The sequence below is a fragment of the Ambystoma mexicanum genome, chromosome 6q (genome assembly GCF_040938575.1).
Source record: "Ambystoma mexicanum isolate Mex_15411 chromosome 6q, UKY_AmexF1_1, whole genome shotgun sequence".
Lineage (NCBI taxonomy): Eukaryota > Metazoa > Chordata > Amphibia > Caudata > Ambystomatidae > Ambystoma > Ambystoma mexicanum.
Window position 1 is genome coordinate 1,074,885,250 of NC_090937.1, and position 26,223 is coordinate 1,074,911,472.

The window sequence follows — 26,223 nt, forward strand, 5'->3', positions numbered from 1 at the left end:
ACCCCCCCTCTGACCCCGCGGGTCCGCCGCCCCGGAGGGCTCGCGGGGTTAGCCCGAGGATCGACTGCTTCCGCTCCACTTGCCAGTTGTAGGGGAGGGGTAGGGCTCCCCCTCCCCTCGCACGGGCCGGTGCATGGTCCCGCTGCGCCGACTCCTGCCTCGAGCCTCACATCCACGGCCCCACCGCCCCCGACCCCGCAGCCCCAGCTGGGGTGTTGCAGAAACTGCGGGCGGGCGACGGGAGCCCGTACCGCTTCTTCGATGCAACGGGGCACTGCCGCCGCGGCCACGCCACTCCTCTGTAGCACTGGGGGGTGGATGGGCGCCCCTTCCCCCAGATTCGCACTTCACGGAACTCACCCTCACTGGAATCCGAGGGGCCACAACTCCCCTCCCGCTTGTCCCCGGCACAGACAACAGAGGGAGAGAACGTCGGGCACACTGCCGGTGGGTCGCTGGCTTTATTGTTCCCCGTTATGTAGGCGGCCAGGCGGGAGAGACACAGGAATACATCTCTACACAATGGCCGCCATCTTGGAATCCCCCCATTTCTCAGTTTTGAACTTAAATTGGACGCTTGGAATGAGTGCACAATTTTAAGGAATGTCAAACTCTGATGAGACCAAATTCACATAACGTAATGTTACAAAATAAGTAATCTAGCTTTGTTAAACTCAAAGGGGAAAGAATATCCACAACTAACGTTCTCTTTTAAAAAATGTTGGAAGGGGGTAGTGACGAACTTAATGGTGTAAAAACACCAAACGCAGCATTGATATTTAAAGCATTTCACTCTTTCCAATTACGTGCCATTCATACAAAACACAGTTTTATCAAAATACTTTGATTATGTGCCAATATACTGAGTGAATAGGACTTAACAATGTTTTTAATATTTTCTTCCAAAAATTCTTAACAGATATAAAACTATTTTGGGTTCTTGTTACCACATACCTGGCCAACATGCCATGTTTTGACTGTTGTGTATTTTACCCACTCTTATTCAGGACCAATGTTAAATCATTTCTTTGTAATTATTTCAATTTTTGTAGGTCGTCTAATCAAAAGGCTGATTATTTTTTCAGCCAGTTTTTGGCGTCCCACAAAAATAGAAATGACATTCCCCACCCCATCCCCTCTTCCCGTTTTTAGACCAAATCAGGGAGTTTCACATCCCTGAACCAGCCACCCACAGCCCCTACCACCTCCTTCCCCTCCAAAGCCTCCCCAATATGCACACAAACGTACACCCCACACATGCACAAACACACACAAACTTACCCAATCTACCTCGTGGCTGCTACTGGATTCTGGCCTGCCTTTCAGCCGCTGCGCACGCTCGTGTGCATCACAGGGGCTGACAGTTCGTTTTAGAAAGACCGCTCTGTGCGGTCAAAGAGCAGTCTTTCTAAAGCTTTTTTTTTTAAAATTTTTTAAAAAAGGTCTTTTGACCTAATACCATTAAATCAACCTAAGTGGTTCCTTCTTGGGTATCGGTCCAAACAAACAATACAGTAAATGCAGGCTTATTGAATAGAATATTCTAACAAAACATATTTTGTGTTTAAACAGTTTCAGCAGAACAGATATTGGACTTAAAATTCGGGGCAGACCACCTTTGAAATACAAATAGTTCATATGTCAGAGGCTCCATTTAAACACAAAGTTGTTTACTTACTAGACTACTTTAAAATAGTATCTGTTAAGGTGCGTGTATTATAAGCACCAAGTGACTGGTAACCATTGGTTTCGTTGTCACCTAGCACATTCCAGTTGAACGTGCGGAACACGCAACTTCAAAATGTAAAGAACCAAGGTATTGAGGCGCAAAGAAACTATTATGGCATATATACTTCATGAGTATACAAGGATATTCTTCTTTAATAGAATATCCTTGTAATCCTGTCGGAGCTGGTGCGTCTCTTGTAGGAAGACTATTGAGACCCTCGGCTCTGTCCGCTGCCTCAAGACTGAATGTCTATTTATAGGTGAATTTAAACCCTGAATGTTCAGAGTGACCACATCTAGCTCAGCCGTCACCTATCCAGAATAATGTTTGCTTCCCTGGTGGATAGTCCTCCCAAGACGTTCTTGTCAATTAAATAACCCATGAATCTGTTATCATGCCAAAAGTTTTAAAAAAAAAGAATAGGAATCCCCCCCCCGCTCCCAACGTTTGTGAAAACACAAATCCCCAACAATTCACAACCCTTCTTTTCCCTCCAGGACCTGAAAAGCGTCCTGGGTATCATGGGTCCTACTTCCAGCACCCCATCCAATCCCCCCGCCTCACCCTCTCTCCCATGGAATCAACCTAGCACGATAAAACCCTCAGTTCTCAGAATAGCTGCGAAGACCCGTTCAGCATAATTTTGCATAACTTTAATACATTCGACACCCTGCCTCTCTGGTCACCAACCCATCCCAAAGCCACTGCAGACCCTCCAAAAGCAAGATGGCATTATCCAGCAACAATGCAGGCGATATCCGTAGCACAAACACCTCACCCCCCTCCCTTTGGGGCATGAGCGCCCTGAGTTCCATGCCTCCTTATTAGACAAGCGGAATATGCCCTTATTAGCTTCCCTGTCGGGTGAGACCTAGGTAGACTGTGGCTCTCCCTCATTCCCCATAATGTCTGCCATCTCTTCTTCCTTAGAAATGTTATATGCTTTTCTCTGGAGCTCAAGTCTTAAGCTACACAGGAATGTCCATCGGTAGCAGATCTCCTTTGTCTTGAGACATCTGGTTACCATACTCAAGTGTTTCCTTTTCATTAGCGTTGCCTGAGCCAAGTCCTCGAATAACAGCGTAGGAGAGTCGCAGAACCATATTGGTTCCTGCTTTCTTGCTGACCTCATGACCTTTTCTTTCCCCATGTGTTCGGTCTAGCAGAATCTCTTAATCTGTAGGGGCATCGAGTTAATGTCCGAAAAGCGCCAACACCTATTCAGTCAGGTCTGAGTCCAGGACAGACCTGGGGATCCCTCACAGTCTAATATTATTTCACCGCAATCTATTTTTGGCATCTTCTTACTTACTCATAACCAATTCCAGTTGTTGTTCAAGGTATCCACTTGCTTGGCCAGTTCTTCCTGCTCATAACCATGCTCGCACAAGATCATTTCCACCTCATCCGCATGTTTCTCCAAAAAATGCTTATCTAGGTCAGCAATCGGTTTCGTCAAGCTGGCTGCGCTGTCTTCTATTTCTTTATTTATCTCAGCTAGCATATCCTGAAGGTCTGACCCCCCAGAAGGCGGATCCTCCACTTCTGAATGCAGGGGTGAACAGACACTAGTAGATGTGGTGGAAGATGCTGATACTTTTCCTGTTCTTTCTAGAATATTAGATACTATGGACCAAGGACATGATTTGAATATATATCAGCTGAGAGAGGTACGATTGACGCTAAAGGACCTTCTCGCAAAAATGAACTTCATTGAAGCTTTTATTTTAGCTTTGAGAGCCCCATGAGTAATGTGCAAAAGTCCTTTAAGTATGGGGACGCCTGCAGCCACAAATTTAGTTTCTGTGGCCGCAAAACATCTTGGGCTGATTGCACTTTGCATCCGGCTAAGGGGCTTGACCATAGTACTCCAGAAGGGGGTGGTGGCTGGGGACACACAGAGTGGCTTACAAAAGGCCAATGAATCACGGGCATTAGCAGTGTCACCTAATTCCATACTTAATGTACCTGTGGAGGCGGTGGGTGATTTGATATTGTCCCCAAAACCGGTCACCGAAGGCGAGTCAGCTGCTTGTGCGGTAGTTGGTTGTAAGAAGAAAAAGAAAGCCAAAAATGGCAAAAATTCTTCCTCTCTACTACCGACAAACATGAAGGGTTCTTTGAAATGTTTGTGCTCAATTAGGGCACAAACTGAGACATACAACGATGACTCTGAGTATATAGATGGGCGTTCGGTCTCTTGCTCTCAGGCTGGATTAGTTAAGGTAGCTGCTAACTGTAGGAAGACTAAGATCTGCATTGAGAAGCAGGTTGAAACTCCTGCTCAGTTGATCCCAACTCAACAGGAGGTAAATAAAAAGTCTTTGATCACTGCCTATCTTAAACCTAAAACGATAGATCCAGTGGCTGAGGGGCTAATTCTCTCTTCTCTGACCACTTACTCTATTGAATCTAATGAGGAGGCTCCTGTTGCTAAATTGCCTGTGGAAGGGGGCTCTTTGCTTCAAAATGTGTTTTTGATTGGTGGTAATCAAGGAGCTCTTCACGCACACTTTTCTATTAAGTTGACTCCTCTGATCTTGAAGGCTACTGCTAAATCGTTCAAGCCACCAGCCAAGTTTGCCCAACAGGTGACCATGGGCTCCCCTGGTTTCCTAACCATGGAGGAAAAGAGGAAATCTGTTTTATGTCATATTGGGTTGGGTGAACTCCCATGGGATTTAAATAGGTTTCCTAGCGGACCATTGGGGGGTTCTAATTTTAGGTTACCCATGAAGGGTGAGGCTCTTGAGGATACCCACGCTACTGTGACGGTGGCCTTGGCACCAGCTGAGGGAGAACACTTGAGTTACTTATGTTTGACCCGTAATTTTAGGGTCAAAAAGTATTTTCCTTTGAACCATTAATATATTTTGGCTTTGTTTGGTGAAATAGCTAGCCTAAAACTACTCTGCTCGAAAGATATTGCCAGAATCTTCTTTATGGACTTTAGGCGGGTTGATTCAGTTAAAATAGTCTTTTATTCGAAACTTTTTTATAATTAAGTTGTTGCCAAGACCAAATGTTTGCTTAATTTGGGGTAGGTTGTGTCTGATGACTGGCCACGGGCTAATTCAGGTGGACCCATTTGGGGGGGAGATGGCAGACCATGTATAATCCTCTCATTACGTGTTTTATGATTGGTCGCATATTATTAATTCTTTACATCAGCATAACCCCTCACTGATTAGAATGGTGTCTTGGAATTCACAAGGATTTGCCATCTATGCTTGAATGGGGAACTTTAGAACGAAGCTGATTTGATTTGCATTCAAGAATCTTTTATCATCGGTACCCCTTTGGTGAAGGATTTTACTGTGATTTTTGAGCCAGCCAGGAAAGGTCCAAAGGGCAGGCCTTATGGTGGCCTGCTCTGTGCTTGGCGCATATCTGCTGGCTCCATTATTTCAAATTTGTGCCTGGGCCATCCTGATATTTTAGGATGTAAAATATCTTGGTATGATTAGTCTAATGAACTTTTATGTGTTGTAATTGTCTTGAACATTTATTTGAACCCAGTCTCGACCACTCTGATTGTATGTCATGTATTACTGATGTATTTGATTGTAACTGTTTATTGATGAATGTGGGATTTGTGATAATGGGTGATTTTAATTCTGAGTGTTTAGTTCCTCGATGGTACCATTCTGAGATTGGTAGGTGTTTTTCCCCTTCTGCCCGAGTTCAAGGGACAATCTTTCGATCTTGTTTCGAGTCTTTAGATCTCGTTCTGCTAAGTGTGAAAACTGTGACTGACACACCACTTAGTTATACTTGGACAGATAATCTCCACAGATCCATTTTGGATTATATGTTTGTTTCTACCCATATGCTGCCAATTATTGTGTGTCCTTCAAATCCTGGTAAAAACAAGCATTGGCAAAGCCAACCGTTGTGGCTTGTATATAGATATTAGGTATGTGCCAGGCACTGCAAGTAGATGCTCAGGTCCTATTATTTTCTCCCCTGCCACCATCAATGGGCAGTTAATACCACTACGGCAGAACCTTTCCCATGCCTACACGAAAGTCCAAACTGTTGGCATTGCCAATGCTTCTTTTTAATGTTATATTGTCAAAATGTGGTACTCCCATTGACAAAAGTTGGTTGCTTTGTTAGCATTTTTCCAATGTAGTATCATCTGGATTGGCTACGCAACCCTTAGGCGCTGGATCAAGGCCCTGATCCTTCTGCTGTGATAGCCTTCTTGAATGGTCCCATGCTCTTCTGATCTTGTGATCATTGCTCTTCTGATCATTGTATGCTCTTCTGATCGTTGTCTTTGGCACTCAGGTCATTCTGATGCCTTAATCTTCCATCATCACAGGGCTGAGTGTTTCTTCTGCTGACATAGGTATAAGAAATATTTCAGCAGTTCCGAACCCAGAAGAAGTCTGAGGAATATGTATTTTCCTATAGCAGCTATTTTTCAATACCGAAAGGACTTTTCAAAAGCTAAACATGTCTCTTTATTTGGTGGACTTTTATTCATACACTAAATTACTAACTTCTTTCCCATGTTTTACTCGCAGGAGGAAAAGAACGAATATGTTTTCTTGATGCTGAGACTTCAGTAAATTCGGGAAAAATGCGAGAGACAGGTGACTGGGTCTCTGTGATAGATACAAACATACTTTTCTTGGGGCGAAAGGACAATCAAATTAAACGTCATGGCAAACGTCTGTGCATAGAGTATGTGCAACAGGTAACAAAATGGCACACAATTATGTTTTCTGTACCCGTTAATTAAGTAATCAGGAAGTAACTGTAATATTTGCTGCATTTGTAAATAACTTTTAATGTATTATTCCCGACACATCTTGAGTTCTCATCTAAACACCTTTACGTACATTTTACAGACTTAAGGGAAAAGATGGTCTATCAAAGTCTGGTTTAATTGCATCACAGGTTAATTATATTAAAGGAGAGCTGCACTCGTGTGTTTAAATCGAACAATCGCAATGACCTCTGCATCGCATGTTATATCGATGTATTACATTATTTCTTTTGGTGGTCCAAAACTTACATTTTGTGAAATTAATATCTGCGAATTGCACCAGTGTTCATGCCATCTCGTGATAATTTAATCTGCTGCACGATTGATCACCTTAAGGTTAAGTATCTTGGCGACAATAAATCATAGCATGCGTTGGGATGCATGTCCTACTCCCATGTCACCCCCGAGCGATTTAGGTTGAGGAAAATATATTAAGTGCACACGACGATGGACGCGTACGTTCGCAAGGGTGTGAACGATGCAAAGCTGGGGTGACGTGTGGGGCAATTTTGTAGCAAATGGTGTAACTATAGGTAGACCCAGGTTTAGGGTGTGTGTGTATGTTATTAGAATATAATAATCGAACGACAATGAAGAATAACGTAGCAGCCAGCCCTAAACCCGCTGCGTGAAATTCTGAAACACTGCCATATTAGAGTGAGGGCTAGTCTGCCACAGTCCGCGGTGGAAGTAGTAGCATAATATGCAAATGATTTGCGAATCACTTTCTCATCCCATTCCCCAGCAAGGGAGCTGAACAAGGAGGCCTTCAGGCCTTATCGATAAAATACAATGGTATCGTGTTGCAGGCCTGCGAAACAGAAACAAATTATATCTATGATATGATGATAGGTCATTTATAACGTGACTGTACACAAGTGTTTCTAGGCGCGACAAGACAAGGAAGGGGGGGACAGAGGAGGACAAAACTAAATATTGCTATGCCTTGTGTCATTCAGTTTGCGCAAGTGAGGGGGGGAGCGAGGGGGAGAAGTGCCAGGGGCGAGGGAGGGAAAGGAGAGTGCAAGTAGCGCCTAAGTGCTTCATTTGATGGCTCATAAGTGCAGAAAGTAAGGGGACTGTAGGGTTGTAGACAGAGTCCCTTAAGTGTTTGGGGGCCTGGAGGCAGTGCCAGGACAACTAGTCATGCAGGAGCCTGGTCCCGTAGGTTCCGTGGGTGGTCAGGTAACCAGAGTGTGCCGCAGACAGACATCAGCAAGGGAGCGAGGGAGAGAAAGCAGAAGTGAAAAAGAAGGTTAATGGTCCTGCTCAAGAGGCAGGGAGACTGTTCCAGAAGGAGGCCCCAGCCGAAGAGGGAGATCTATCCCCCACTCTCTGCTTGGAGAAGTGTCTGACCCTCAGAGAGCTGGAGGTGGATGAGCGCAGGGCTCGAGAAGGAAGATGTTTAGGGAGCGAAAGTTGGATGTAGTGTGGTCCCCGGCCCCAGAAAGCCTTGTGGACATGCAGAGGGTCTTGAACCTGATCCTTGCAGCCACAGGGAGCCAGTGAGGAGATTTCAGGGCTGGAGAGATACCATCCCTGGGCCTGATGCCAAGGACAAGCCTCTCCATCCTGTTCTGGATAAGTTGTAAAGGGCGAAGAGTAGAGGCAAGCCAATTTAGAAAGAGGCTGTTGCAGTAGTGCAGCCTAGAGAGGACCATGGCTCTAGAGACAGTGAGATTTTGGAGGAAAGTTAGAAAAGGAAGAATACCTTTGAGGAGGTGCAGGTGATTTTGTGACTTCTTAGAGACGTCAGAGATGTGAGGAGAGAAGGAGAGGGTGGAATTGAAGATGATCCCAAGGTTCTTAGCCTCATAGGAAGGAGCAGGTAGAAGCCCAGAGTGGGCACCTGTAGTGATAGAGCGAAGGCGGTAGCAGGTGTCCCAATGAGGAGGATCTCAGTCTTACTGGCATTAAGGCAGAGATCTTTGGAGGCACACCATTCCTGAATTGCAGACAAACAGTCTGGTATGAGAGGAGGAGCACAAGAGGCTCTAGGGAGCTTGAAGGAGAGCTGGGTGTCATCCACATAACACTGAAAGTTAGAGCAGAAAGTATAGATACGGTGGGACAGAGGTGCCAGGCAGTGGGTAAAGAGCCAGGGAGAGAGGTAAGACCCCTGGGGAACACCACAGGTAGAGAGAGAGATAGAAGAGAGGAAAGACCCAAGTTGTACCTGGCAGGGTCGATCAGTGAGAAAGGAGGTCAACCAGAGATGCTCAGGTTGTCGCAGAGACGATTGAGCAGGATGGAGTGGTTGACCGTGTCAAATGCAGAGGATAGATCAAGGAGAATGAGGACAGAAGGAATGTTAGGGTCCAGATTGGAGAGCAAGTCTACATGGGTGTTCAGGAGAGCAGTTTCCTTGCTTCTGGTTTCTCTGAATCCAGACTGATGGTCATGGAGACAACCAACAGATTCAGGATGTAGATTAAGCTGGGAGATGGCCAGCTTTTTCAGGAGTTTGCCCAAGAAAGGAGTGATGGAGATCGGGCGATAGTATGCCGGAGAGGAAGGATAGGCAGAGGCCTTCTTAAGAAGGGGGTGCACAAGGGAGTGCTTGAGGGGGAGAGGGGAAGGTTCCAGTGGCAAAATGGTGATTGCAAAAATCGGCCAAGGCTGGAACAAGGGTTTCAATGTGGTCCTTAATGGTTTTGGAGGAAGAGGGGAGCACCTGCTTTGTCAAGGCTTCCATAGATCGGACTTGTCTAGAAACATCGTCTGGGGCGAATAGGGGGAAAGAGGAGAATTTCAGAGGAGAAATGGCCAGAGAGGGGCCTGGAATGGTAGAGGGAGAGGAAGAGGAGGTAGGGGCAGAGGGAGTGGACATGATGTCCAAAGTTATTGCGGTGAAATGGAATGCCAAAGCCATGCAGAGGGCCTGGAAGGGAACCAGAGCGGTAGAGACTGCAGCAGGATTGGCCCGCTCCTTGCAGATTTTGAAATGGTTGGCTTTGTTGTTAGATGCCATGGAGACACAGGCTTGGATGTAGGCTATCTTCTTAAAGAGGACAGAACGTCTATATTGCCTTTGGCGCAGGCAGCAGGCCAGTTTGTCAGAGGGTGCGCTTGATGCCCTCCATTTCCTCTCAGCCACCCTACCCTTGCTCTAAGGCTGACAAGGTCAGAATCGTACCAAGAGTTACACTTGGATGCAGGCTTCAAACAGATCCTCATAACGGGGGCAAGGACATCAAGAGTGTTTGAGATAGAAAGATGAAGGTTAGAGTGGTCTGTGTCCGAGTACAAGTCAGCCAAAGATGTAGGAGGAGGAGAGAAAGTAGCAGTGAAAGCCTCCACTGACACACGCTTCATGGGCCCGATGACCGAGAAGGTGGGTGGAAGTACTGGGGTCACCTTAACCTGAGGGACAGAGAGAGAAGGTGAGAGGAGAGAAGAAAGTGGTCAGTCCAAGAGAAGAAGATTGGTGAGAGGGTTGGGGGAGAAGGGTTTGACGAGATCAGAACATGCATGGTGTGACCTTCAGAGGGTAGAATAGAGAGAGAGTGAGTCGCAGAGGTTGCGAAAGAACCCACATGAGAAGCTAGTAGCATCCAAGTGAATGTTCAGGTCTCCAAGGAGGAGAACTTGAGAGGTAGCGGCAAGGAGGGAGCAGAGGTCAGCCCATTCGCAGAGGAAGGGGGCGACCTGGCAAGGCAGCCTGTAGATGGTGGACACAGTGAGAGAGAGGCCAGGAAAGATAGAGGGCCTGCAGACCAGGCATTCAAAGGAGGAGTAGGCCTGCGTAGGAATGACAGAAGCGGGGATCCACTGCAGGAAGATCAGGGATACTCCCACCGCCAGGACAGTTGGTTCTAGGTTCAAAGAGTATCTTGTAGACATCAAGGAGGAGTGTCAAAAGTTGTGACAGAGCTGGCCGTGAACAGAGTACATCCAAATCAAGCTCTTCCACGAGACTGCAGGTGTCTGAGGAGTGTTTGACAGCAGAGCATGGTATGATACAGAAGCTTGGTCCGACTTATGATAACTTTCGTATTGGAGATGTAATGATAGTTCCTCAGAAGGTCAAGACTCTTGGCGTTACATTTGATCAACACCTCAACATGAAGGCTCATGTTGGGAGCCTAGTGTCAGCATCAGCATATTATATTAAGCTCTTGGCCCACCTGTGACCATTCATCACCCAAAACCAACACGGAAACTATTGCAGGAGCAATGGTTGGGGCCAAGATAGAGTATTGTTGCAGCCTGCTTGCGGGCATTAGCAAAACAGACTGTAACAGGCTGCAGGTAGTTCAAAATGGGGCAGTGTGTGTGGTTGTAGGACTTTCCCGGAGAGACCATGTTTCAATGGCCCGTCGGGCATTGCATTGTCTCCCAGTAAAGGCAAGGCTCCAATTCCGCCTCTTGGTTTTCACGTACAAATGTAGACAGGGCAAAATGCCTCTCTACCTCCAAGATCTTCTGACTGAAAAAACCCATAGAAGAACCCTTAGATCTAGTGATCAGGAGCTGTTGACGCTTCCTAGGTGCAGGACCATAAGGGCTGAAATGGGGGCCTTTCATTACACAGCCTCTAAGGCTTGGAATGAATTGCCTTTGGGACTTAGATGCCAGAAGTCGGTAGACCTTTTTAAGAAGTAACAAAAAAAGCTTGTTTGCTTGATTCTACAAGTATGAATGCCTAGAGCCAGCTTGGTACTAGTCTCTTCTATGTGATGCTCTGTTCTATTTGTATGTTGCGCCCTGATTCCTACGGGTCCATGGCCTGCGCATTATAAATACTTAAAGTAAAGAGCAAGAGTTAAGAGTAGGGAAGTTGAACAGATTGCCACCTATGTAAGACTTCAGTGAGTGATACAAGCACAAGATTCGCCCTGTGGAAGTGATAGAGGTGCCCGAGAATGGGCAAAGTATGAATGGGTAAAAGGCAGGGTAGTTGGAGAGGAGGAAGAGAGTGCCGGAGAGGTGGTGGAGGGAGGAAAAGGCAGAGCGGCCATAGAAGCAGCAGAGGGTGCCGGAGAAGTGGCAGAGGAAGGAGGCTGCCGAGCGGCCAAAGAAGCAGCGGAGGGTGGCAGAGGAAGGAGGTGTCAGAGGAGCCAGAGAGGGGTAGATAGGAGTAGCAGGTAAAGAAAGGAAGTTGATGAAATGCAGGAAGCGTCTATCGAAAAGGAGCAGGTTGGCCTGAGGGCCCTGGACCTAGACAGTACCATTTAAGTAGACATTAATGATGGTCTTAGAGGAGGGGAAGGGGCCAGGAGGGCCTCCCACTGTATGCCACCATTAATAGGATAGGAGGTTAAAGGAGAGAGAACATAGACCCTATGAGGGGTCCATAGGCCTGGAGAGGGAATGACAAAGAGGATGTCGGTGAGTGTCTGTCTGGAGGAAGCACTGGTGTAGGTATCAGCGATAGGGAGGTCTGGGTTGGAGACGAGGATGTACCTTTTGAGCTTCTTTCTAGGATAGGATAGTTGATGGAATCGCAGTTAGAGAATATAGGGCAGAGAGCACTATAGAGGGTGCGGGCGGAGAGTGAGGGGGGCAGTCCCAGCAGGAGGGGGGGTCAAACTCTAGGGTTAAACAGGAGAGAGGCACACGAGGAAGTCACACAACACAAGAGGGGCAACACGTACATACGACACAGAACAAGAACACTGGACAAGGTCTTAGCGTGGGTGGAGAAGAACAGTTCAGGCATCAACAGTACACTACAATGGAACTCAAGGTCGTGAGAACAAGTACAGTACAAGAATACAAAACAGGAAGTCAAGGGGCCCTAGAGGGGAGGAAGAGAAAGGCAAGGGATACAGCACGTAACAGTTCAATAGCAACCCAACAGACAAAATCACGCAGACTTGTGGTTCCAGGAAACCTGGAATTAAGAGAAAATGCAGACAATGCAATGGAATGACAATACAGTAGTGAATACAATATAGTGGAATGACAACACAATGGTCACAGACAGTAAGGGACAGATGCATGGGGAGCAACGCAGTGAGGCATGCCTGTGAACCAGTGCAGCAAACGATTTATTTAATTTATTTTTTACATTTGTATAGTGCACATGCTGTCCAAAGGCATCGTGGCACTGTTACTTGTGGCAGTCTTAGTTACAGAAAGGTTAAATACATGTCAGGGTAGCATATATTAAGTAAACACATTATGCACTTGTTATACAATCATTCAGATACAGATTCAGTTTGGAACAGGTGTCTAGATGTGCACATTCCAAGTGAGAGCAGGATATTAGATAAATTTAGTTAAAGAGCATGTTTTTCATCGCTTTCCAGAACGCTAGGTGAGAGACTTCTGCTCGCAGGGGTGGTGGTAGGACATTCCAGTGTAGTGCTGCAAGGTATGGGAAACTTACCCCACCTGCTCTGGCTCTCTTGACTCTGGGGATCGTGAGCATGTTTGTGTATGGGGTTCTAGTTGGTCTGGTGGACCATGTGGGGTGAATTCTATCAGAGAGGTAGGGTGGAGCAGTGAGGTGGACGCACTTGTAGGTGAGGGCAAGTGCTTTTAATATGACTCTCTCTTACTGGGAGCCAGTGTGCCTGTTTCCTAGCTGCCGTGATGTGCTCTTTCTTGGGTATTCCAGTGGCTGCTCGGAGAGCGCTGTTTTGTAATGGTTTGAAGTTTAGACCTGTTCTTGGAAGAGGTGCCCAAGACCAGAGCATTACAGTAGTCCAGTCTTGACCCTGTTATGGCTCTAGCAATTGTGATGCAGTTATCCTTCGACAGGAAGGGTCTGGCTGCAGTAAGCAGTTTGACATGGTAGGCTGCTGTTGAGGCAATGGCGCTCACTTGCCTGCTTATTGTTAGATTCGAGTTCAGATAGACACCTAGAGTTTTTGCTGAGTTTGCCACTGGGATCTTAATGCTGTCAATTGTAAAGTGACTAAATTGGGAGTCAAGGTTCTTGAGTGTCTCTTTAGAGGCAACTATGAGAAGTTTGGTTTTGTCTGAGTTGAGGCATAGGCCATTGGCTGCCATCCAGACTTAAATTGTGTTGTAAATATGGTTGAGTGTTTTGAAATCTGTGTCATAGTCTCCTGTTAAGGTGAGGAAGATCTGGGTATCGTCAGCGTAGTTCTTGTACGAGATACCCAGGGAGTCGAGGATGAGGAACAGGGGCCGTGTGAAAATGTTGTAGAGGGTGGGTGAGATGCATGAGCCTTGCGGGACACCACATAAGATAAGAGTGGGCGAGGCTGAGGCAAGGTTTGAGAAAACTTGCATGGTCCTCCTTTGCAGAAAGGAGGCGATCCAGGCGGTGGCGTTAGGAGAGAGGTTGGCTGTGGTGGAGACGGGGTGACATAGATCTTGATGGTCAACGAGGTCGAATGCTGCCCGAAAGGTCTAGGAGGAGAGCAGGTTTCCCCTTGTCTCTTACATTGTCCATTTGGTTTTTTAGGTCCAGTAAGGCTATCTCAGTCCTGTGACCTGGGCGGAAACCTGATTGGCGTAGTCCAAGAAGTTTGTTTTCCTCAATGAATTGTTGTACCTGTAAGTATGCTGCTTTGTCTAGTATTTTAAGAGGGAAGGGGACTGTGGTGATTGGCAGGTAGTTGTTGGGTGAGCAGGGGTCCAGGGTGGGTTTCTTTATGAGACGGCGGACCCAAGCTTCCTTGAGGCATGAGGGGACTTTGCTTGTGGCAATGGAGGCATTCACAAAACCTATGAGGATGGGGGCGAGATGGCTGGTGCAGTCCTTAATGAATGTGGCTGGGCATATGTCTCCTTTGCAATTAGACGGTTGATGGTTGTCATAATATTAATTAAGTCAGATTCTTTGATTTCCTTGAAAGAGAAGGAGTTTGATGCTGTTGGAGGGGGTGGCGGTGCGATGGTGGGTGTGGGGATTTGAGTGTTTGTCTGGTTGTTTGAATTTTAGCTAGGAGGGTGTTGAGCTTGCCGCTCATCGCTGATTGGATTTCATCACACCAGGTTTTATCCTTGGTGAAATTCTGTGGTGTTGGTGTGGGGGTCTCTAAATATCGAGAAGATCTCTTTGGTATTGGATTGTGCTTCTTGGATTCTAGCTTCGAAGGAGATGGCTTTATCATTGATTATAGCTTTTTTTATACTCTTTTGCTTTAGATGTAAAGTCGAGTTTTGATTCATCTGTGAGTGTGGTTTTCCATAGGGCGAGCGCTGCCCGCTTCTCAGAGCGGAGTACGAGGAGGTCTGGGGTCAACCATGCGTTGGTGTGGCTGGTAGTTTTGGCCTTACGTGGTTTGAGTGGTGCAATGGCTTCGACGGCGGCTTTAATGGCTGTGTTGTATGACCTTGCTAGGATCTCTGGGTCACGATGCGTGGGAAGCAATGCAGCGTGGGATGCGTGGGGAGCAACACAAAGAGGGATGCGTGGAGAACCATGCAGAGGGCGATGCATGGGGAGCATGGCAGAGAGGGATGCATGGGTAGCAACACAGAGTGGGATGCGCTAGGTCAGGTGAGAGGGGGCAGGTTGTGAGGGGGCACAGGCATAAATCTGGGGTGGGTGGGACCTATGTTGTGAGGGTAGCGAGCGAGAGAGGTGAACTGCCACGCATGGATGGGGCTGCACCCATCTCGAGGGAGAAACCCATGGGAGCCAGGGCAGAGTTCTTGAGCTGCCAAAAGACCCAGCCCAGATTTAGGGCACTAATGCCCACCAGAATGATGGTTGTCACCTTTGAACTGCCAGATCCCCACAAACAGAACACTTAAATCCTTAATCCTTCAAAGGTAGGCTTATTAGTGTGGTCCTGGGGAGGGCCAGGTGAAGCTCCTGGCAGGGGCAGCAAGGAGTAAGCTGTCCCTCAATTTGTACTTCGAGGGGCAAGGTGTGATACCGACGAATTCAGTTCTGCGCCAGGGAGGCATGGCAGGGGCGCCTGCATTTCTGGGATCACGAGAAGCGCTTCATTATTCTAGAGAGCCAAGTTGACCTCGAAAGTATCCACTGAGCTCATGTCAACGACCAGGTGCGCACCACGTGGCGAGGCTCATGGGGAGGGTAACATTCCCAGATGCCTGCCAATCATGCAAGCAGAACCCAATGTGGCAGAACAGAAGACCACTTGTTAAGGGGCCAGAGTACATTATATGTAGCCAATCAGTCGAGGTACTTTAGGGGACTGGTAGTATGCATATAGGGGGTAGCCAATGAGGGTGGGGGATGAGTACTGTATGCTGTGTCCGTCATTAGTGAAGATGACAGGTCTTATAATGATCTGTCTGCTTTGAATTAACCCAGAGTGCTCTGCGGCAGGTGGGTTCTACGGCACCTTCTGTCACCTTTTTTCTTTTTGTATACATAATAAATTTAGTTTTTCTTGCAGAGGTGCACCAAGCCTTTTTCCTCAGAGGATTGTTTTTCTTGTGTCTGGGGGTCTGCCTTACAGATTTGGTGACCCCCGACGTGATCCCAGACCCTCCACAGGGACGGAGGATTCCTGGCCTCACAACTGGAGGATCTGCGCCTACCTACAGCGACCAGTCCCCTCTGCACAAACTGGAGAGGTTTACAAGAGCTGTGTTGCCAGAATTCCTGTCTGTTCTTTGGAGCGGGGCACCACTCAGATTGTGCAGGCTGTTGATGGGACCCTGTGACAGTGGAATTTGGGATAACAGATGTAAGTGCACCTTTTGCTAGAGAAAACAACACCGGTGGGGGGAGTGCGACTATTGGTGGATATGGAGGAGAGTGGTGATTGAGGTGTGGTTGTCGAGTAGGAAGACCATGTGGCATTTTGTATTTTTGACGTATTATTATATGATATAAAGAGAATAAAGGATTGGAACCTAATTAAGCAAAGGTATTATATGACACTCGGGCATTTGCGGCTAAAATTGAGTTAACCACTGGAGTATATGTGCACAGCCCTTACAATATACAAGGAGAAGACCATGAAATATCAATGGGAGTGGGTTGCCGAAACAAGGGGGGTATTTACAAGCCATGGCCAGAACGGGACAAATACAAGGATGTTCTAGGCCATATGTACATGTTTTTAGCAGTGAAATATAAGGGAAAGAAGTTGAAGAATAGGAAGGAAGTGTTGGAATTATGGAAGATGGTAGAGGATTTAGGAGATGCTTCACCTGGCCCTGTGTTAGGCAGAAACCTGTGCAGTTCCCTTAGGGACCACTGCAAAAGATTTGGGACTACAGGTGGTTGGCAGTAAACCCAATTGGTAGCAGTCTGTACCACCCAGATTTACCTGGTAGCTGTGGCTGAGCAGTCAGACTTCTCTCAAGATGAGTTAGGCAGGTATATACAGTATACACAATAGGTACAGAGATACAGTAGCATAAGCAAACACTGACCAGAGCTTTGGTGTAAAAGTATATAATTATGTATTTAAAGACACACTTGTAAATTACACTAGCACAAAGAGAGGTAAATAAATTCAACACACAGTCACTATTATATATATACAACCCTAATTACTTATTAGACAAGTCTTAATGAGAAACATCACTTATTTTCAGACAGAGGTGAGCGCTTAACATAAGATGGCACTCTAATAAGTTATTAAAAAGGGAGAGAAAAAGGCAGAGTTATGAAAGCACACAACTTTCAATACTTTTCAAAGAACCACAGTGAGGCAAGTTATGCAAAGTCTACTGGAGAGCAAGGAAGTTCAAATGCCAGGCCCACTCTTAGAGCAAGCAAAATGTGTCCAGGATCACAGTTATGCCCAAAGAGTCTTTGTAAATAGTTCACAAAAAGATTGAGATCAAGTCAGGAAAAGTTAGTTAACAGGTCCCAGGCTAACCCACGTTAGAAAGTCGAGGATTTACTGTCACCCCAAACGATCTGTCGCAAGGGAAGCCAGGCGGGACACAGTACCTGAAAGTGGGAAGAATGCTCCAGCGGGGGCAGTTGTTCCTGGTAGCGGGTGCAAGTCAGTGTTTCGTCCAGAGGAAGAGGAGGTCTCGACGTGGAGGAAAGCTGAAGGTCGTTGCGCTGCCAGGGAAGAAACCAGCCGCGGAGTTTCCCTGTTACAAGGTACCACCCTTTTCTTCGCGGTAGTGGTAAACCGTGGTATTCCGGTTGCCAGGGTGCTTGGCACGGGCAAGGCGGCCACGAGATGGTCCAGGAAGGCGAAAAGACAGGCAAACTGGTTATCCCCACCAGTCAAAGGAAGAAGACTCTCCGGACTGGAGATCTCCTCTGTCGTCGGGAAAAGTGGTGAGACGGTTCAGCAGGGCTCCACCGGTGGTGTCGTCGGTGCAGGTCGGCTTGGCTTCTCCCTCCTCGGATTCTTTAGGTCCTGTGGTGACTTCTGAAGTTCCAGTCCCCAAAGCCCTGCTTTTATGCGGAAAACCCCCATTCATTCAGCCTAGCTGTCACTCAAACATGCTAAGTGGTGAGCCGGGCGGCTCACCACTTGGGCCAATCACACAAGAGTGCGACTTGAGTTGCTGAGGCAACTCAGTCCAGGGTGCCTAAACCCCCTCCCACACCCCCTGTGGTACCCAAACAGAGTGGCACCACTTTTGGAAGCTTCTGTGGTGAAGCCCGCCAAAAAGTGGAACAAAGGGCTCGACTTGGGTTGGAGTCACAGAAGCGAACACAAACGCCATTTTGGAACCAAGTTTCTGCAAAAAATACCAACCAGTGAATTTATATTCATTTAATAATCCGGCGGTATGTTCGAGGCTATTTTAAAAAGTGATAGCCTCGAACGATGGGAAAATCACATAGAAAATATTTGCGGTCGAATATAAAAAATAGTATCCACTGCCATCAGCCAAAACTCGGTCGGGGGGGACTGGACCGTGCCCCTTTGTTAGGCGACCCTCAGCACATCAGGCCTCCCCACATCAGGACACTGCTCACATTCCCCCAACATCTCCACCCCAGCTTCGAGGCTCAAGGGATTCGGTGAACCCACAGAACCGAAAACACTGTACCTTCTTTGGTGTACGGGCTCAATTACAACCTTTTCTGCATTGGCAACTGCCTTGGAGGATATATCGCAGAAGGGGCGGCGTCACGTCATCACGTCAATCACGTGATACAGTGTGGCGTTCCTCACGTGATCTTGGTGGACGTCACATGACCCAGAGACGTCACATGACCCAGGGATACACAGTATAAAGACCTGGGAGGCAGGACGATCATTGCTTCTCAGCTGGCTTCGGACCCTGTTTGGCGTTACTACTTGCTCCTTGCTACCTCGATCACGGAACTCTATCTTGGACTCTCTTGGACACCCCTTTGTACCTCTGTTTGGAACTGTTTACCTGTTGCCGGATTTTTGGACTGCACATCGACTTGTCTTTGGATCATCCCTGAGTGTCTTGCTGTACTCCTACGCCCGAGTCAAGCCCTATCTTACAGGTGGCCTACCCGTATCCACGCTCACCTGCTGTTCTACCACTCCAGGGACCGCTGTATCTTTTTGAGCCTCGAACCTCCCTACTAGGTTACCTGGGTCTCCAATACACCAGATAGGTAAGACACTTTAGATTCTTTTGTTTACCTGCCAGTATTGTGATTGCCTGGTGCTTAACCTCATTCCTTCTTGACAGCAGCATCGGTGTTCCAGAGGCTCCGTGGATCTGGGAAGACATCTCTCACCTGTGGCCTCAAGGGTCGCACAGCGGGTTTCTATTTGTTCCCCTGTGCGTCACTTGGGGACGGAGGTCTCATCGGTCTACACGACACTCAAGTCAGAACAGACTGAGAAGCCGTATAGTCGTGTTAGACGATGCAGGGATCCACGGACGAACCCATAACTGCTTTAGTTCAGGCAATTACAATATTAAGGGCAGATATGGCCGCCGCGAACACAGTGATCCATCAAAGGTTGGATACCATACAGAGCGTTCAGCATTCCCTTCCTGCAGACCTTGAGTTTGGAGATGGCAGCTCCTCCACTACACCCCCTCCCTTGGCTACTTCTACAGTTCCGACTCCAATAATCCTCCCAACTCCTTCCCCCCTGGCTGCTCCTGAACGCTACCAAGGCGATCCCAAGAAATTCAGAACCTTTGTTAACCAGTGCAAGTTACATTTCTTATGCAGGCCTTTGGCTTTTCCCACGTCCACTGCTAAGGCCGCCTTCGCCCTTTCCCATTTAGCTGGAACAGCTGCCGCTTGGGCTAATCCCCTGTTAGAGAACAATAGCCCAGTTCTTTATGACTTTGATTTGTTGGTCCTAGAAATGTCCCGAGTATTCGATACCCGACACAAGGCACAGTCTAGGGATTTGGAGTTGTTGGAATTGACTCAGGGCAAAAGGACTCTGATAGATTACATCACCCGGTTCAACCAGCTAGTTGCGGAAACATCATGGCCAGAAAACAAGCGGGCGGTGGTCTTTTATAGGGGGTTGAGTAACACCATGAAAGACGCTTTAGCAGTGATCCCTTCTATGCCTACTCAGTATCAGGAATTGGTTGATCTCGTCCTGCAAGTAGACGCACGACGATCGGAGCGTAGAGCCGAATTGGGGGCCCCTTCCTCTCCTACTCTTGTTAGTTCTCCCGCTTCCAGTACTGAAGAACCTATGCAAGTGGGAGGGTTACGCAGCCCTATTACAACATCTGAGAGGGAACGTAGAAGGGTAGATAATGCATGCTTTTATTGCGGCACCTCTGGACATTTCGTGAAAGAGTGTCCCCGACGTCCCAAGAAGAGTCAGGTTTTTCGGATGGCTCGACCTTAGAACCGGAGAACAGGTCGAGTGTCCCATCATCTTCTCCGGGTACCCCTCTTGCCTTTGCTCGTGTTCAACCCATCTCCGTAAAGGCCACTCTATGTCCCTCTACTGGCCTTCTTCATGCAGTCAATATCATTATTGATTCCGGTGCCACTGGGAATTACATAGATATTGATTTGGCCCATTCCCTCAATCTACCCTTAGTGGTAAAAACACGACCAGAACACGTCCAAGCCGTAGACGGCTCCGCATTGGTTTCTGGTCCTGTCAGACATCAAACTGCACCCCTCTTGTTGAACATACAAGACATACACACAGAAACCTTAAGTTTTGATTTGATCACCGCACCTCAATTCGGTATCATACTAGGGATTCCCTGGTTACGTGAACATAATCCGCTGATCAATTGGCAAACAGGCACTGTACTCTTTGAGTCCGATATTTGTCAGGATTACTGCCTCCCGGTCCATCAAGCCCCTGACACACCCTCTCGGGTCTTGGGAGCCTTAGCACAACTCACACTGGCCGTTGACGATTCAGTAGTCATACAGTCCCATAATGTTGGGGGGTTGATGTCTGGGATTCCGCCAGAATATCGGACTTTCGAATCAGTCTTCGATCGAGGCTCGTCTGAGGTACTTCCTCCACATAGAACTTATGACTGCCCAATCGAATTGCTTCCTGATTCCACCATTCCTTCGGGCAGGATCTACTCTTTGTCTCCTTCGGAGGAACTGGTGCTTAAAGAATATGTACAGAATGCCCTGCGTTTAGGACACATCCGCCCCTCCACTTCACCAGCGGCAAGTCCTATCTTCTTTGTACCCAAGAAGGAGGGGGATTTACGTCCTTGTGTGGATTATAGGCGTCTTAACGCGATCACCAAGAAGGATAGATATCCCATCCCGTTGATTACTCCACTCTTAGATCATTTAACACATGCTTCCATTTTTACCAAACTTGATCTACGCTGCGCATACAATTTAGTACGCGTTCGCGAGGGAGACGAGTGGAAAACGGCTTTCTGTACTCGTTACGGCTTGTACGAATATCTTGTCATGCCCTTTGGCTTATGTAACGCCCCGGCCACGTTCCAACGATTCATGAATGACATTTTCAGGGATATTCTGGATGTGTACATGGTTGTGTATTTGGATGACATCCTGGTCTTCTCTCGTGATCTTGATGACCATGTGAAACACGTCCGAGAAGTATTAACCCGTTTAAGAAAACATTCCTTATTTGCCAAACCTGAGAAATGTCAGTTCCATAAGACCTCTGTTGAGTTTTTGGGTTTCCACATCACCTCTGGGGCGTTATCCATGAACGATTCTAAGGTCAAAGCTGTCTTAGATTGGCCAGTACCTCAAACACTCAAGTCCTTGCAGGCCTTTTTAGGATTCGCCAACTTCTATAGGCGTTTCATTTCTTCCTTTTCTACGATTGTAGCCCCACTCACGGCCCTGACTAGTCCCCGGGTACCATATCAGTGGCAGAGAGAACAACAGGAGGCTTTTGAGACTTTGAAAACCGCCTTTATTACCGCACCGGTACTCCAACATCCCAATCCTGATCTTCCGTTCATAGTCGAGGCGGATGCCTCTTCCTTTGCCCTCGGGGCGGTACTGTCACAAACATGTCCTAATACAGGCAAATTACATCCAGTGGCATACCACTCCCGTAAGTTTTCCAGTACTGAGTCTCATTATACCGTTATGGAGAAAGAACTCTTGGCTGTCATGGACGCTTTCCGTGTTTGGCGCCATCATCTTCTAGGGGCTAAACATCCCGTCACAGTATACTCCGATCATCGGAATCTACAGGATTTGGCCTCTCTGAAATGCATTAATAGCAGACAGGTCCGATGGCATCTTTTCTTTTCCTCTTTTGACTTCCGTATTATGCACCGTCCTGGAACGGCACATGGGAAGGCGGATGCCTTGTCACGTTCCCCGGGGGGGGTCCAATTGCCTACATTCCCCGACACTGTTCTCGGAAAGAGTCATGTGATTTGTCTCTGCACTCCCTCATTGTCACTGATAGACTCGGTTCGATCCTGGACTAGCAATCATTCCGATCAGTTGCGAGAATGGGACCCAGTGTATTCTGATGGACTACCGTTCGTACATGAACGCCTGTTCCTTCCCACACCTGACACACGTAATCTGGCCCTTGAGTGGTCTCATGACGCTCCCTTTAATGCTCACCCCGGACAAGAGCGCACTTTGGATCTTCTCAAACGTTGGTGTTGGTGGCCTTCTATGAAGCGCGATGTTGAATGTTATGTTAGATCATGCGCAGTTTGTGCTCAGGCTAAACATCAAAGGGGTCGACCGATTGGGTTGTTGCTTCCGCTTCCGGTACCTCCTAGGCCCTGGCATACGTTGACGATGGATTTCGTTACTGATCTCCCCAAGTCGAAGGGCTTTGACTCCATCTGGGTGGTGGTGGACACGTTCACTAAAATCGCCCGTTTTGTTCCTTGCAAAGGTATCCCTTCGGCTCCTGTGTTAGCGGATTTGTTTTTTGAACATGTGTTCATGCTGTTCGGCCTTCCTTCGGTCATTATATCTGATCGAGGGTCACAGTTCACCTCTCGGTTTTGGAGATCCCTGACGAAGCTATTGGGCATTGATACCAGGTATTCTTCGGCCTATCATCCTGAGACCGATGGACAGACCGAAAGGACGAATCAATCTATGGAACAATACCTTCGTTGCCTTATATTGCAACATCAGACCTCTTGGTTGGCCGCTTTACGGCTTGCGGAGTTCGCATATAATAATGCGGCTCATTCAGCCACTGGTTATTCTCCTTTTTACGCCCTCTATGGCCAACATCCCAAGGTCTTGCCGGTCCCTGATGCTTCTGGTTCTGCGAACCCTGCGGCCACGACATGTCTTAGGGATCTTTCTGCCTTACACGCTAGTACAGTGGTTCATCTCACTGAAGCAAAGGCTGCTATGAAGGCCCGTGTGGATGGCAAACGTCGGGCTGCTCCCCCTCTGGTGGTGGGTTCCAGGGTCTGGTTGTCTTCACGTCATCTTCGCCTAGTGGGTTGTCGGAAGTTGCTACCTCGCTTTGTCGGTCCTTATGTAATATCAAAGGTTGTAAATCCGGTGGCTTTCCGTCTAGTGCTTCCCAGCTCTTGGCGCATCCATCCTGTGTTTCATGTCTCCCTCCTCAAACCTTGTCCCGACTCTGTCCGTCTTCGTACCCCTGTTGCGCCAGTGTCCTTGACCTCTCCTGATGTTTTCGAGGTGTCGGCCATTTTGGGCTCCAGATGGTTTAGGGGTAGGATCCAGTATCTGGTGGATTGGAAGGGTTATGGCCCGGAGGAACGTTCATGGGTTTCCGCCTCTGACCTGAACGCCCCTCGCCTGGTAGCCCGTTTCCATTTAGACCATCCATCCTGCCCACGGGGTCGTGGGCCGTTGGGGAGGGGCTATGTTAGGCGACCCTCAGCACATCAGGCCTCCCCACATCAGGACACTGCTCACATTCCCCCAACATCTCCACCCCAGCTTCGAGGCTCAAGGGATTCGGTGAACCCACAGAACCGAAAACACCGTACCTTCTTTGGTGTACGGGCTCGATTACAACCTTTTCTGCATTGGCAACTGCCTTGGAGGATATATCGCAGAAGGGGCGGCGTCACGTCATCACGTCAATCACGTGATACAGTGTGGCGTTCCTCACGTGATCTTGGTGGACGTCACATGACCCAGAGACGTCACATGACCCAGGGATACACAGTATAAAGACCTGGGAGGCAGGACGATCATTGCTTCTCAGCTGGCTTCGGACCCTGTTTGGCGTTACTACTTGCTCCTTGCTACCTCGATCACGGAACTCTATCTTGGACTCTCTTGGACACCCCTTTGTACCTCTGTTTGGAACTGTTTACCTGTTGCCGGATTTTTGGACTGCACATCGACTTGTCTTTGGATCATCCCTGAGTGTCTTGCTGTACTCCTACGCCCGAGTCAAGCCCTATCTTACAGGTGGCCTACCCGTATCCACGCTCACCTGCGGTTCTACCACTCCAGGGACCGCTGTATCTTTTTGAGCCTCGAACCTCCCTACTAGGTTACCTGGGTCTCCAATACACCAGATAGGTAAGACACTTTAGATTCTTTTGTTTACCTGCCAGTATTGTGATTGCCTGGTGCTTAACCTCATTCCTTCTTGACCGCAGCATCGGTGTTCCAGAGGCTCCATGGATCTGGGAAGACATCTCTCACCTGTGGCCTCAAGGGTCGCACAGCGGGTTTCTATTTGTTCCCCTGTGCGTCACTTGGGGACGGAGGTCTCATCGGTCTACACGACACTCAAGTCAGAACACCCTTCGAACAACAGACCCCGGGACAATCGAATTGCTCCGACCAGTACGTCCACAATAGGATGGTTTGTACTGGTTCTATTCACAATTTGAGACTAGTAAAGCCAATGGTGACTTTACATGCCCTGGGAGACAGTAGTCAGTCCAAGGGTATGGAGTCTATGTTTGGGGGTCGCTATGACACCCCGGGGTTACTGCACGGAGGGTGCTGTGTAACCCACATACCAAAAACACATGAAGCTCTATGGGGTAAAGGACCCCATAGCCCATAAAACACATCCAAAGTCAAAGGAACACCTCAAATCATGTCTAAGAGTCGGAGGAAAAGAGTCTCACTCTTAGCAGGAGAAAAAAATAAACCCCAAAAATCCAGCAAAGCTGCTGGGGGGACTCACTAAGTTTAGGAAATTAGCCTTTACAGAGAATTCTCCCTAACACCCTGCGAACATAGCGGGCGGACCACCTCTATCGTGTGTCCCGACCCCAACCACGACCATCGCCTCTGCGATTCAGGAACCCCCATTGGGGACGAAACAAACCACACAGCCGCCACAAGAAGCGCAGCCGCCCCCATTAGTGTGCTACCCTACACATGCATCACCAGGGTATTCAAACCCAACCTATGTCCCCTTGCCCGACACTGCTCCTCCCCCTCTTTTCTCACAGGCCCAGTATCAGAATCTCCCGAACCCCATAGTGTTTGCAGCCTCTCGCGCTCATGGTCAGAGGAGTCTAGAATGTAAGCCACAAGAGGAGAAGCATTGAGGAGGACAGATGAAGGGTTGATGAGGTTAAGATTGCATAGGCTGGATGGGCAGCATGCACATGTTGGGATAGGAGATTGGAGAGTGTGAGAAACCAGTAGGTGTCTCACCAGCTAGTCCCCGGGTATCTGTCATCCAGGTGGCCAGGACACGGCCATCGCTTTTGGATCCATTTCATTGGACCCGGACTAGTGCGGGAGGATCACCTGGATGAGGGGTCTTCGGTGAGTAGCAGTGGGACACCGGATGGTGAGACGCAGTATCCCCTTCCCTGTAACACATTTCACTATTCTATCAGGATACTTAGGCGCTCGACCCCCCGCCACCCTTTCCCGACACAAACACTTTCTAATGGACAGCTCACTGTGAGCGAAAACGGACTAACACCAGAGCCGTATACCTGACATGTCCCAATACAATGGTCAGGCAAGGTCAGGCAATTACTGATCATTACAAACACCTGGCTTCCATGAAACCTCCCCACACAGATAAAAGGCAGAGCACAAAAGCACACTCTGAGCGAGGCAAAACACACGAGGAAGCAGCAGTTCCAAGATGGCAGCTTAATACGAGGACAAAGATGGCAAGAGCAGAGAGGGTTGCACGGAGGGAAGTGCCCTTGAGCTTTTGGAAAATAAGAAACCTAAGACCGGGGACTAAAGCAGAAGAAACCTGCATTGTGTGTCAGCGGTACCCGGGGCTCTCCCGTGTCGATAACCAAGGCAGAGAGGAACGGTTGCTACCGTGGTACTGTCCTTGGCCCCTACAACAAAGCAGCGCCAGTAAAGACAGCACAGCCGGTGAGTCGGAGACACTGATACCAGACCAGCCTGTGTTTGAACCAAGGTTGCAAGGGACAACATTGTATGAAGAAATCTAAAGCGAACAGTGAGTGAAAAGTATGTAACAAACGACACGAATAGAATTGAAAACCAGAGGAGTAACTGAATTTGGGAGGCCAAGAACGATACCGTAGACAGAGT

The 26,223-nt window shown here is 48.0% G+C and overlaps 1 protein-coding gene across 3 annotated transcripts in view; it reads left to right on the plus strand.

Moving 5' to 3' along the window:
* AASDH (aminoadipate-semialdehyde dehydrogenase) overlaps positions 1–26,223 on the plus strand; it is an 853,386-nt gene that overhangs the window by 390,725 nt on the left and 436,438 nt on the right. For all 3 annotated transcript variants that reach the window (XM_069631618.1, XM_069631617.1, XM_069631619.1), the window contains exon 8: positions 6,262–6,434. In XM_069631618.1, the coding sequence (XP_069487719.1) occupies positions 6,262–6,434 (173 nt within the window). The remainder of the gene's footprint in view (positions 1–6,261; positions 6,435–26,223) is intronic.